This window comes from Coffea arabica, chromosome 4e (genome assembly GCF_036785885.1).
Source record: "Coffea arabica cultivar ET-39 chromosome 4e, Coffea Arabica ET-39 HiFi, whole genome shotgun sequence".
NCBI classification, from domain to species: Eukaryota; Viridiplantae; Streptophyta; class Magnoliopsida; order Gentianales; family Rubiaceae; genus Coffea; species Coffea arabica.
In genome coordinates, this window is record NC_092317.1 from 15,599,942 (window position 1) to 15,614,734 (window position 14,793).

General features: G+C 34.9%; 1 protein-coding gene across 8 annotated transcripts; it reads left to right on the forward strand.

Annotated features, from left to right (window-relative positions):
* The first annotated feature begins 245 nt into the window (after positions 1 to 245).
* LOC140006074 (uncharacterized) lies at positions 246 to 13,619 on the forward strand. Of its 8 annotated transcripts, none has more exons than XR_011813666.1 (8): positions 246 to 737; positions 865 to 890; positions 1,071 to 1,195; positions 1,294 to 1,337; positions 4,614 to 4,663; positions 11,873 to 12,028; positions 12,974 to 13,243; positions 13,347 to 13,453. XR_011813666.1 is itself a non-coding variant. In XM_072047718.1 (8 exons), exons 2-7 carry the CDS (start codon positions 700 to 702, stop codon positions 13,139 to 13,141), a joined length of 624 nt encoding a protein of 207 aa, XP_071903819.1. In that variant the 5' UTR covers positions 246 to 567; positions 656 to 699; the 3' UTR covers positions 13,142 to 13,243; positions 13,347 to 13,619. The 8 variants fall into 8 exon arrangements, 5 of the variants coding, with proteins under 5 accessions (XP_071903819.1, XP_071903815.1, XP_071903817.1 ...); XM_072047718.1 differs by lacking the exon at positions 4,614 to 4,663 and having other exon boundaries at positions 246 to 567; positions 656 to 737; positions 1,022 to 1,195; positions 1,276 to 1,337; positions 13,347 to 13,619; XR_011813665.1 differs by having other exon boundaries at positions 246 to 890; positions 1,276 to 1,337.
* Positions 13,620 to 14,793: the final 1,174 nt, after the last annotated feature.

Sequence of the window (14,793 nt, forward strand, 5' to 3'; positions counted from 1 at the left end):
GGGTCACTGAGGCATTTTGCCCATATAATTATAAGCATCAATTAAACTTCAATTAATGCAATTTATTATACAAAGTAAGTAGTAATAATTATTGGTTATGTTTTTTTTACTAATCTACCTTGTATATAAGAAAAGAGCCAGATTTAGTGCTTTCATTTCCTCTTGCCACATGGCTACTTAATTATCTGACAAGTGGCAAGGTAAACCGAAGCCTTCTATTTCTTTTCCTTCTTTTGCCACTTTTGCCATTGCACCGTTTTTCCCTCAAATTGCATTGAAGCCTTTTCCTGCTCTCTCTACCACGCGCCTATTCTGAGCAAAATTCAGCACACCTATTCTGAGCAAGTCCAATCCCAACCGGCTATGCTACCAAACCCAGCAGGTCAACACCCCTCTTCAAGCCTTCTATTCCTTTTCCTTCTTTTGCCATTGCACTGTCTCTTTCCCAAATTGCTGTTGAACCCTTTTCCTCCCTTTTCTCTACCACACGGCTATTCTGAGCACAAATTCGGCACATCTATCCTGAGTAAGCCCAATTCCAGCCGCCTGTGCTACCAAACCCAACAGGTCAACAACCCTCTTCAGACATGTAAAAAGTTTGGATTTTCCATGATTTGGGCGATGGGTTTTGTGACTTCCTTCTTTAAGCCAGCAGGTCAGTTGCTACTCCTGCAGGCGCTTGATTTGCTGATCATTCACATGGTCTTTGTACTTCAGAGCAGAAGAATTGGGCGCAGGTTAACTACTTTGCTTACACTAGCCGTTTTTCCCTCTTTCTCAAATATCCAATTAACCCGTTTCTGTATCAATTTCGCCTCATGTTGCTGAATTGTTGGAGCCTCACATGATAATTGTACTTCAAAGGAGTGAAATGGGGAACTTTTTGTTAGGTATGCCATTCTATTCTGATCAGCTTTGGCATTCAATTTTCTGCCCAAATTATGCTTTCTATTCAACCTTCATCATCCGTATGATTACGATTAGAAATGTCTGCTTGGATGTGATTTTTCCCTTATTCCAGTTATGATGAGAAATAGGGTTCCTATTCACTTAGCCTGTACCTTTTCCAGTGGCTTACGAAATCAAAAAAAATGGGATGGACGTATTTATCAGTGCATCGTACTGCCTTCTCTGCCTTGTGAACTGCAAGAAAAAGCCTTCGAGCCTTTACGCCTTGTTCTTTGGAGTCTCTCTGGTGAGAAAAAAACTCCCCTTTTTTTTTGCCAAATTTTCCTCTTATGAATAGTTCGCAGATTAATAAATTCTAATATACAGATATGTTTCAATTCATAGGTTCCTTTTGCTGCGGTTCCTTCGAGGAATCTTTTAACTTGAAGGTCAGTTTGTTGTCTTCCTTCAATCTATCAACAGCTTTTCTTTATTGAAGTGCCTATATTTTCATAAGTGAAATTTCACCTTTCCCTTTTCTTTTTAGTAGTTTTTCTTCAGTTTCTGCTTCATTTATTTTAAGTTTATTGGTGCTATTTGTTTTGTGTCATCCTTTATGAAACAAACGATTGCTTATTTGAGCAGGTGATTTTGTTAATTTGAAATATTTGATTAAAAATCTTTCTTATAGACATGGGCTTACAAAAATATTGCTGGGTAATAGTTTTAACGATGAATATTGGGTTGTAAAGGATGCATTATAGGGTGTGTGGAATAGTTGATTGTATGCTATCTTTATCATATTCTGGCCTTAAACTGTAACGTAGTTAATTCAATCTGGCCAGCTTTAAAGATTGAAGTTCCAATTAATTCAATCTGGCCAGCTTTAAAGGTTGACGGACCAAGTTCACTATTTCCCTTGTGAAGCGCATATGCATGCTATAAATCAACACAAAGGACATCAGGTTGAACCCCTTGCTTGGGTAACCCTGTGTACAGGAGAAATTGATGGGTGAAGTAAATCTCATATTGTTGCTTAACAATAGTTATTTCAGCATAATATTGTGTCCAAAGTTATTTAATGTAGTCTAGAAATCATAACTTTTCTATCCTAAGCACTATTGTACTTGTCATTACCATAGCCTTCTGTAACAAGTTCAATATTAACAATATTTGAAATTTAATAACATTCAAAAGAAGTACATACGGATGGACAAACTTGAAAAAGTAACTGAGCTTCAAGAGTCAATTACTCTGCTTATATTTTTGTAGGAACTAAAGAATAGAAAAGACACATTTTAATTATTTTCAATACACTAGATGAAACCTTGCAAGCTTTCAAATTTTTCCTGATGAATTCCGATTCTATAAATACAATGAGAAAATTCTGAATTTATCGCAAATGTTCATTATCATGGTAATCATTCAATTTTATTCTTTTTTGTAGTATATAATTATATTTTAATTAGTTTTGCCCAAAAATTGGAAATCAATAAAACTTGCTTGGTGCTTTGCGGATAGTTGATATGATCTACTGTGGTCTTTTTCTAAAACTATTTTTAAATTTTTATGCCTCTTAACTATTTTTAAATTTTTTGCATAAAACTGTTTTTGTGCAAACACAATAAAAAAGTATTGCTACTCAATTATCAAGTTGAAAATATGCGTATCCACGTTCCATGTAAACTGTCAAACATAAAATGGCCTTGTGTCTTTCTTGCTTATGTTGTTTGGTACAATGTTGTCGCCTTCTTATTAGACTCTTGAATTTTTAGCTTTTCTGGATATCATTTTTGAATCTTGACTTCATTTTCACTACTAATATTCGATAGGGTTAACTGCTCCATCATACACTAACATTTTCTGATGATTTTATTAGGTTTTTCAACTTTAAAATTCTCCATTTGCCTCCTATATATTTCAACACAAATAAATGCAGTATTTCAGACTTTCTATGGAAAATCAATAGCTTCTCTTCCTGGAATCATTTTCACAGTTTGACCCAAAGCTTCAACGCAAACATTAATCTGCCATTAAAATTTTAGCTAAGATTTCAACTTGACTCTAATGTATGATCTTAAAGTAGTTAAAGTAAGCAAAAGCTCTTGAAAATGTCAAGTCATATTAGACAACAGGCATTCATTATGTCTATGACAGCTTGATTATCTCAAGCTTAGATTTTTTTTTGGTAGGTATCTCATGCCTAGAATAGACTAAATAACAAATTATTGCTCAGAATTAAAAGCTGTTCACCCATTTGCTGATGTTATTCTAAGTAACTGAGCTGTCCTATTGGTTTGCATATAATGAGTGTTCTATCAAATAGTCAAATTTCTATATACACACTAGAAAAAAGATTGTAGTGATGGACATCAATAACAGATTTTATGCACCATAGTCATTTCCAACCTCCTGGTACTGATGCTTTGGTCTTTAATCACAATGAAGCTATACAGACTCTAAGTTAGTTTTTCTTACAATATACATGTCTGCTATATGTGACCTGTTGTTGTTCTAAATGAGGAATGGGAGTGCTTATGTATTTTTAAGATAACATTAAATTGGCCAGCCTTTTTTAGTGATCTAAATGCCTATTGGTTAAGCAGCTTAAGACTTTGTACTTCTTGTTTCTAATTGCTTACTTAGTGTGTTCCTTATTTGCTGTTTCGTTTAGGCTAGACTTGTATGGAGCAATGAAAAGCTCAATGGTTATTTTTTAAGGATATTGTATGTAGACCATTCTTCGTCTGTTATTCATTGTAGTCTTTTTACTCAAAGCTCATTCACTCATTTAAATGCCTATCAGTTGAACATCTTAGGTTATTGTGCCTGTTTTATCCCAAGTATATACACTCTATTTTTTTGGCTTGAAATTGCAGAAGTATGTGTAAATATATATGTTAATCTTATCTAGATGTATCATTGGGTCCCCTAATAGCATTAATTTGGCTACCATTCGAGTTGAATCGGGAAGAAAACAAATTGCAGTAGGATGTAGTTCTTGCATTGAGGAGTTGGCTGCTTTTAATCATTCATGTATTTGACAAAGGTGAAAGTGCCGCTTATGGGAGTCGATCTTGTCTTTGTGGACTAAATGGATTTCTTAAGGTCATAAAGCTACAATACTCATTTCTGATTTTGATCTCCTTTGGTGTAATGAACATACTTTAATGTCCTTTTCAAACTTGCTTCTGTGCCTTGGAGAGTAGAGTGCATTTTCTTATCTTTATAACTGGACTTCATTAATTGATACCTTCTCTAACTTTGAAGCTGCTCTGTATTTGTTTTCTGTTCTTATTTTCCATATTTCTTTAGTAACTTATCTTTTTTCCCCTCTCTAGAATTACCACTTAATATGGGGCATGGACAATTATCATTTTATCGGCAATTTAAATAAATGACAGTAATGGATGTTAATCCCAATTCCCAGACATCATGAACTTATAACCCATACTTGGAACATCTTAATGTATCTAAACTGATTGTACAAGTAATTTTGGAATGGAAACTTCAATTTCTTTGTGAATCATGGAAGGGTAATATGTAAACTTGAAAACTTTTGTTACCGTTAACTGATTACAACTGTATAGCTCAACAGCTCATATAGCAAACTAATGCAAGCATTATCATTTACTATTTTTCTTTGCCCCCTTTTGTCTATGCTCTTTCCCTGATATTTCTTTTTCCCTGTGTTTTGTTGCTTGGTAATCTACACCTCATCCTAGGCGCAAAGCTTTTTGCATTTCCCTATCTGATTTATCGTTGCTGTTACCAGGTATGCCTAATGCTTCAGCCTGACTTTTACACAAAAAATCCTGTTGTTAGCTGTATTGTCTCCTTAGTTCATGTTTTTTTATGCTTTTGCTATTAGACTTTGGTGGCTCTATATGCTCAATTCCTTTAACCTCTACTCAGTCGTATGTCCAGTTGGTTTTACATTTATTCTGTAGTTGCTTTCTGTTTATTTGATTGTCTAATATTGTTTGCGTAAGAGTATATAAACAACCGTATAATATAGAGCAATTATATGATTGACTAAATTGTGATCGAGATATCTGATAGTCAGTCATTACATTAGAGAAGTTCCATTAGCTATTTTATCATGTCTGCCTTGATGGACTAGCATCCTTCTTTTCTTATATATTGTGTCACAAACGAGGCTTTTGAGAATGCTATTAGTATTCCTCCGTTTGAGGTGACTCAAAAATATGGATAAAGTTAGTTATAGAAAACAAGCTATTCAAAGATGGAGGCAAAAACGGTTAGATAAGCTGTCGCGACTTTGTGGCTCGGGACCCTCAAATGTAATTAATGTTCCTCACTTGCTTCCTATAGGGCCAAATAACAGCCAACTATCTATGAGTAGATCACTTCCATTTCTACAAAATCAATTTCTTGCTATAAGAAATAATGGAAGCCAAAAAAATATGGGATATAGAAGCAAAAAATCCCAAAGAGATGGCTTGCTTCACTCCATATCTCTGGAATCACATCAGCCATTTTTTCTTAGACGCCCGAACGTCCATTCTATCCTACCAACCAATTCAAATGACACAGAAGCATCCATGAATATGTCATTTCTATTTGCACCACTTGAGCCTTCCAGTATAGCCTATAACAAAGAGGATCATCTTACTTTAGAACCTGATATATCTCAGATGCATTGTATGCATGAAACTGAGCAAATAGAAGCTGAAAATGCTAGCTGCTCTAGGTTTGTGACTCGCCCTATTGAATCTGGTATGCCTCATCCTGTGAACCCAGCTACTTTGCTGTTTGCAAGTTCAAATATGGTGCATTCAATTGTCAATGCGCCACCTGAACTCTTGGCAACAAAAAATCCTGTTGCAGCAAATAATAGAAGGCAAAGATCTGTGATACTAAAACATAAAAGGTGCCAAGAAAAAAAGACATCTAAAAGTTCGCCTGCCAAACCTCAACTTCCTCTTCCTTCAATTGTTGCCATCCCTGCAGTGGATACTGTGCAATCAGAATCAATTCAATATGAATCCACATGTGCTTGCCTTAATCCCCTCCACTAATATGCTATTAAAGTCAAACCAGCTCATACAGTTTCGTACCAGTATTTTTTTCATATCATTATTTTCACTAATTTCGCCATATTTTCCAAGTTAACCATTTTAAGCTTTTGTAAAAGTATATGCCTTCTATTCACTGTCAACCAAAATAGGTCTGTAACATTAAAAATATTATGTGATTTTATTTTAAACTCGTTTTGTCTTTTAAAGCCTTTTTTATAAATTCCAGCTTCCTATGCCTTCAATCTTAGAATTAAATCAATTACTCTAACTTATCATTCTATAAACTATAAAATTAATTTTATACATTTGTCGTGACCTTTTCACATTTAGAACAATTCACTTGGCTACTGGAATGATCATCCTTTTACAAACAGTGTTTTCCAGCCCTTTAGTGTACCATGAAAAAACTTTAACCTTAGATAAACCTTTCCCATAAATATAGACTTTTAACCTACTACACCCCTTAGCGCTTTTGTTTAACTTATACCATATTCTATCTAGTTTTGGTAGCAAACACTGAAGGAATAGATAGAGCCATACTCCAATCAAACCAAGTAAAGCCTAAGAGAAAGCGTGCAGGTTTTGTAAACTTTTTAATGTCTTACTAGCTTCAGTTTTTTAATTTCTACTTCCCTGCATTACACAAAATGAATAACTAGATATCTTTTCCTTGTCGATTATAGCAAGAACGCCAAAAATAGGTCGAGAGGTCTTGAATCACATTCCTACTGCTGCTGATTTGCTTCCTCGCCAACGCAACTGTCCCCATCGTAGTGCAAAAAAATTTGCTCATGAAACAGCAAATTTTTGTTGTTCTAATGGGGATGTTATTTTAGCTAGCAATTCAATCCCAACTGTTCTAAAAGAACTTCTTATGTCATCATCTGAGGAAGCTCAACTGTTTAGGACCTGTATTAGAACAATTAATAACACATTTGCTTTCACTTCCTTTGGAGTAAAATGTGATAAAAATTTGGCTAAGAGAAATAAAGGCATTTATACTTTTAAAGTGCAAGGTCAGGTCTATCATTTCATCAATGATTTAGAGACCTCAAAAAATTTGCAATTCTATTTTCATGATAGTGAAAATGAATTAGCAAATCGATTAGATGCCTACCCAAGATTAACTGAGAGTATTCTCCAAAAAACCATGAATCTCATGCAGCAAAATCCCTATGCTAGATTCTTTCGCGGCTTGAGAGAGGTTCATAACCTTGATACTTATCGCATTGTTTTACGAACACATCCTGGTTTAGACCAAAGAGTATTCAATAAGCCTACAGTGTCCCAAGTTGCTGCTTTATGGGTAGAAGGAAAAGAAAATGGAGAAACAAGCCGTCGAGATATTCGAGTGTACACCCATGGTGGCCATTCACACAATATCCAATATTACTATGGCTGTTATGACCCTCTTCAGTACCCTCTTTTGCTTCCTTTTGGTGAATCTGGTTGGCATCAAGGGATTAAAAAACACGGGAAAAAGGTGCACAAAAAAAAGACTAGGAAAAGGGATGCTCAAATTTCTATTTCTCTAATGAATGCTTCTACTGCTGAAGAGTTAATACCAATGGAACAAGACTGGAAGTAGAATAAATCTATTCCACCTGTATTCTATTAATTTTAACATGCCAGCCTCATTAACCTTTTTTCTAAATTCCTTCAACCAGTAATGGCAGGAATAGACGGCGATCCTGATTTCGTTTCCATCCGTGAATACTATGCCTATAAATTGCAAATGAGAAATGATGATGAATCTTTCTTATTGCACTTTGGTAGGCTATTTCAGCAATATGTTGTTGATATGTATGTTAAACTTGAATCACAAAGATTAGATTATTTGAGAACCCAGCAAGAAGAATTTAGAAAAGAGTTCTTACAAGGTATAGTAGACTCAATAGGTACTGGTGAAGTCCGGGCAGCAAATGTCGGTCAAAGAGTATTTTTACCAGCTAGCTTTATTGGAGGACCAAGAAATATGAGAAGAAAATACATAGATGCAATGACTTTGGTCCAAAAATTTGGCAAGCCGGATATATTCTTGACCATGACTTGCAATCCCAATTGGCCGGAAATAAAAGAACATTTACTGCCGACAGAAGAAGCCCAAAATCGACCAGATTTGGTTGTAAGGGTCTTTCGTGCTAAACTAGAAGAATTAAAGAATGAACTTTTGAAGAAAAATATTTTCAGAGAAGTAGCAACCTATACATATGTGATAGAATTTCAAAAAAGAGGCCTGCCAGATATTCATTTTCTTTTAATCTTAAAGCCTCAGCACAAAATGTTCATCCCTGATGAATATGATAAAATTGTCAGTGCAGAAATTCCAGATAAAACAAAATATCCGCACCTGTACAGAATGGTTAAAAAACACATGATGCATGGCCCTTGTGGTGTGTTGAACCCATCAAATGTTTGCATGACTAAGCATGGCTGTTGCAAAAATTCTTATCCAAAAGAGTTTTCTGAGCAAACAATTCAGACACTAGATTCCTATCCAAAATATTGAAGAAGAAACAATGGTGTTAAAATTAAAGTCAGAAAACAAAAGCTTGATAATAGATGGATCGTTCCTCATAATGCATATTTACTTGCTAAGTTCAATTGCCACATTAATGTTGAGATCTGTTCAACAATTCAGGCTGTCAAATATATTTACAAGTATATCTGCAAAGGGCATGATCGAATCAGTTTCCATATCAATTCTGATAATCCAACCAATCAGATTGATGAAATTCAGCAATATCAGGCAGCTCGGTGGGTTTCGCCGCCTGAGGCTGTTTGGAGACTATTTCGATTTTCCATAGACGAGATTAAACCAGCTATCATTCACCTACAATTGCATCTTCCAAATTTTCAGCCAATTCACTTCAAGAAGCATGAAAATTTAAATAACATAGTGAAAAACCCAAGAAATAGGAAGACAACGTTGACTGAATTTTTCTATATGAATAGAATGGATTCAGTTGCACAAGAACTAAATTGCACATATGCTCAATTTCCAGACCATTTTGTGTGGTTAGCTGATGAAAAACGCTGGAAAATTAGAGATAAGGGAGATTCTATAGACCGAATAAATATAGCTCATCCATCTGAGGGAGAAAGATATTACCTTAGACTTCTTTTGTCTAAAGTCCGTGCTCCAAAGTCTTTTGAAGACTTAATGACTCACAATGGAGTGCAAGTTACCACCTTTCATGAGGCAGCTCTCTTGCGTGGCCTCCTTGAGTAGAGGTGGCAAATCAACCCACTTAAATAAATTTACCCATACCCGCCCATGAATAGATGGGTATGGGTATCTTAAATTTTTGTATATGGGTATAAATGGGTTACCCAATAATATCCATTTAATAAATGGGTATTATTGGGTAACTCATCAAACCCAATTAATCCATTTAAAATTCTCTTCCCCTAAATCTCTTCTTTTCCCCTACCCATTTTTTTTTTCAAAATTTTCATTTTGTCATGATATTAACTACTTTTGTTTCATTATTATTATTATTTGTTGGTTTTATTTTATTATTTTGTTTTCTCTTAGTTTGTTAACTTGCTCATTTTTCGGTATTACCAATTTATGATAAATTTGAGCATCTTTTCTTATCTTTCTAAAATGAAATTTTAAATTTATATATGAAAAAAATGTTAGGGGTTAAAAATTTTTGGATTAAATTTTTATATTAACTTTTATAGTACTTAGTTCAAATTTTTATATTCTTATTATTCAATTATTAAATAATATGTAATTTTGTGAAATAGAGTATAAATGAAAAAAATTTGGTAATTAGGCTTATTGAATATTATAAGTAAATATTTAAAACTAATGATGGGTACAAAGAGTGGTATAAATTGATAACTTAGTTTGCAAAAATGAATTTAAATGAATTTACAAAAAATTAAAATAAATGGGTTATAAATGGGTAATTGGGTTACCCAATTCATTTTTGACTTACCCATTTATACCCATCTAATTAAATGGGTATAAATGGGTTGACTCACTTATACCCATTACCCATTTTACCCAACCCAAACCCGTCCAAGTCACCCATTGTGACACCTCTATCCTTGAGGATGATAATAGCCAGGAAATTTGTCTACAAGAAGCGTCTCTTTTTCATATGCCTTATGAAATGAGACGACTTTTTGCTACGCTATTAGTTTATTCCTATCCTAATGACCCCAAACAGCTATGGACAAAATTTGAGACTGTCATGTCCGAAGATTTCATGAGAAATACTGATTTGTCTCCTAGAGAAATCAAACGAAAAGTTTTAGAGCAAATAAATGGGTTTCTACAGTCAATGGAAAAAAAATATAGCTTCATTTGGCTTACTTCCTAATAATTTCTCATTCTCAGATGTAAAGAACCAAACAAGAGATGTATTGGCTGAAAAAAACATAAAAGTTCTTGAAGAGGACTTAAATGCGATTTCTTTGCTTAATCAGAACCAAAGGCATGCATTTGAAGTTATATCTAAAAGAGTTTATGAAAATAAGAGTCGTGCATTTTTTGTTGATGGCCCTGGTGGAACTAGAAAATCTTTTCTTTATAGAGCGTTGTTAGCTGATATTAGATCAAAGGGCTATATAGCATTAGCGACAGTCACATCAGGTATCGCTGTATCAATACTACCTGGAGGTAGAACCGCTCACTCTCGGTTTAAAATACCAATTGATACCTCAGAGGGTAGAGTATGCAAAATTAGTAAGCAAAGCAGTTTGGCAAGTATGATTAAGGAATGCAAATTAATTATTTGGGATGAGGCTCCAATGTGCAAGAGATCTGTGATTGAAGCTTTAAATGATTTTCTTAGAGATCTTATGAATTCAGATAAGATCTTTGGTGGGAAAGTAATTGTTCTTGGGGGTGATTTCAGGCAAACCTTACCAGTGGTTCGTAAGGGAAGCCAATCTGAAACCATTGCTGCTTCTTTGATTAATTCCCCTATCTGGCCAGCTCTTGAAAAATTAGAACTCACACAAAACATGAGGGCTCGATTTGATCCCTCATTCACTGATTACTTATTAAGGGTTGGTGATGGCGCTGACCAAGCTGAAGATGACAGTCTCATACACCTGCCTTCTTCTATTTTGGTTAGCAACGGTTCACAGAATGCATCACTTCAGGATCTGATAGATGTGGTTTATCCCCACATTCATTATAGATCAGAAAATCCTGCCTTGCCATTAAATCGAGCAATCCTCACTACAAAGAATCATTTTGTGGATGAAGTGAATGATATCTTAATTGATAAATTTCCAGGTACAGCAGTAGAATATCTGAGTTTCGATCGAGCTTTGAATCCAAACAACCAAGTTCAATATGAAGATTTTTTAAACTCCTTATCTCTTAGTGGCCTTCCACCCTATAAACTAATCTTGAAACCTGATGTTCCTGTGATATTGCTTGGAAACCTCGACCCTACTGAGGGTCTTTGCAATGGAACAAGATTAATTTGTAAAAGTTTGAGCAAACATGTCATTCATGCTCAAATAGCTGTAGGAGATTTTGCTGGAAAAGATGTCTTCATCCATAGAATTCCCTTACAACCTCCGACTGATGAACAATATCCTATTCCGTATACAAGGACTCAGTTTCCAATTCGCTTGTGCTTTGCCATGACAATAAACAAGGCTCAAGGACAAACGCTTGATTATGTTGGTATCTATTTGAAGGAACCAGTGTTTTCCCATGGGCAGCTCTATGTTGCATTATCGCGAGCAAGAACTGCTTCTCAAGTCAAAGTGCTCATTAAACCTCCCTTTTTTGACAAGCCTAGAATAGACCAGACAAAAAATATTGTATTTAGAGAAGTTCTTGAAACTTCTCGCATAGCTGCCAAGTAAATATGTTGTTTTAGGATTTAATTTTAATTTTCCTGAATGTTCCAGAATTTCTCTCTTTTAACTTACAAACTGATTATGTGTCTTTCTTATTATTATAGATAACAATGGCAAGGAGATGTGTATCAGTGCATGAAGTCCATGACAAGATGAGAAGGTGGACAGTGCTTGTGCAAGTTGTGGAGAAATCACACGTGTTAACCAGTAACGGATCGCCGCCTATTAGATTTCAGCGTCTCATGTTAACAGATTCTGAGGTAATATAAGCTCAAACTAATCTTAGAAATTTAACATTTTCTAAATCATCAACATGTCCAGATTATTAATTATCCTCTGTGCAATTTAATTTCAGGCCTATTACTTTTTAATATTGGTTTCTTTTTATGTTTCTTGGGTAATATTGTTCCGTTGGAACTTAAAATACCAATGCTCGACTATAGTGAAATTCTGATTTAACTTACATGATTCTACCCTATAATATTCCAAGGTTTGTTATTAACCAATGATATATGCCTAATCAGTATAACTTTCTCTATGGGAGATCATATATAGTGATTTGAAAATGTTACAGCTTGGATGCATTTGAGTGCCTCAACGTGCATTCAATGACTAAAACAAAATACAAAAGACTTACGGAAATGATTTATAGCAAAAGAGCAAAACACAGCAAATGTAAGCAATAATAGTTTACCTATTCCCAATTTTACTCCTCTGGACTTACGAAGTACAAAGAACTTCTTGAAATTTTCAAGAAGGAAAAGAATCTCAAAAAATTCCTGCTACTAACGTGACCAATAGCTGCTAAAGTATCTATATAGAAAGCGTTTTAGATTTTTCCTACTTCAATTCTTTCAAAGAGTCACGCGATTTCTCCTGTTACATATCCCTGTATCTGAAATACTTTTTTGCCCTTTATAGAAAATTGAGGCAAAGGATGGCAGTCTGTTGATACCATTAATTGATAACAGTCTCTTGTCAAATTCTGTTCTGGTTTTTCTACCATTTTCCTTCATAAATGTCTCTGGTTATTCTTAGTGATTTACTTCTTGCAACTCAAACATTGCTGTTATATGTTTTCTTCCCCCTCTTCCTTCTTAAAAAAAAAAACCTCTGCATACTTGCTGTTGTATGTTTCTTACCTTGAGTGTTCTACTTCAGCCTTTTGGTTAATATTGCTCATCTTGGTTCTTTCTGTGAACAAGGGACTCTGGTTTCAGCTGTCATTTATGGAAATGACATTCGCTATTTTGCTAATCTGCTTCAACAATTCAAGCGATACTATATCACTGGTGGGACTGTCAAAAAATAGGATGCAAAGTATAAAGTTAGTGACTATCAGTTCTCATGGGTGCTTCATAACAAGGCATTAGTTGAAGAATATGTCGAACCAAATCCACCAATGCTACCATGCACTTTTGAATTCACCAAATTTGAAAACCTTTTTAGGTTCGCAGACACGGAGAATGTTCAGAGTAAGTTATATCTATGCTTTACTAATTGAAATATAAATTCATTTTCATATTTTCTTTAGCTATTGAAACACAGCTAACCTCTTCTCTTTTGGTTTGTACTAAGATTTACAAGCTGTTGTTGTCACTGCATTTGCGACAAAGGAACAGAATAACGGCTGTACAACAAGAGACTTCATTGTTGTGAATGAAGAGTTAGTTATATAGACCTTACTTTTAATATTCCACATTAATGAGGATGCAAAAGCCTAAAATGAAGGGGAAAGGATTGGAGGATCATGCCAAATGCTAGAAAACTAAGAAAAAATGTATGAAATGTAGTGAAACATGCAAGTATGTACTAACGAGAAGGGGCCTTATTAGGTCTAGCGTTGGACTAGCCCATATCTACGCTCTCTCACAAGCATTGGACTTGCAAGAGCTCGAGGGGACAACCATGACTAGCATTGGACTAGCCACGGTTACGTGCATTTGCATCCATCATACACATATGTAAGTAATGTGCATAATTAAAGCAAGTAGACATGTAAGCACGTAATTCACATAACACATAAGCATAGTATCTAGATGCAAGGCCTAAGAAAGCAAGAACACATAGCAAGTAATCATGCAAATCACACTAATGAACCTATTACATTGGCTAACTAAAACAAATGGGGAAGGGGAAAAGTGAATAAAAATGCTCTCCAAGCCCTATCTATTACAAGCCAAGAGGTGTACACATACCCCATAAAAGAATAACTTAATAAAAGCAAAAGTAAATGAAATAAATGAAAGGAATTAAGGAAAGGCAAGGAAAACAAAGTAGACATGCAATTCTCACTTAGCACGTTGGATCACATAGAGAAATAAAACCATGGAAATAGAGGTTACCTCCCTTGCGATGGTAATGAAATGAAGGAAATATTAGCTTCAAAACAATAAAAGGGTCAAGGCACCACTTTAATCAAGAAATAATCACAAAAGATAAAAGTAATCATGAAATTGAATCAATTAAATCATGTAGACAACCCACATTTGGAAAGTCAAGACAAGAAAGGACTTGATTGCAAAAATTAACGAAGCTTTGGGGTCAAATTATAATCAGCACAAAGATTCGGGGTCACAATTAAAGCAAAACAAAGTTAGGGGTCTATTTGCAATTCAGTTAAAGACCCAATTGAAAGAAATTAAAAGTTTATAGGGCCATAGTGCAACAAAGGGAGACTTGGGGGCCAAAGTGCAATGCCAAAGAAAAATTCCATGCATGCAACGAAGGCTAAAGCCTTCTTTACTTCTGCAGTTTTCTGCTGCAACATTGCAGCTCAATTCACTCAAGTGAATGATTGCGCACTAACTCATCATTTAGTTACCAAACCCACACACATTTCCCAACATCATTAACCAAAGATGGATGACTACCCTCTGTATCCCATTCGATAGAATCCAATCAATGAAACAAGAAACAAGCACTCGCACAAGAGAAAATGCAGCGAGAATTTCTGCAATCAACAAAACAAACAAACAGGCTGCTGTATTTTTTTTAGCCGAAACCCATCTATGCGTGGAGTTAG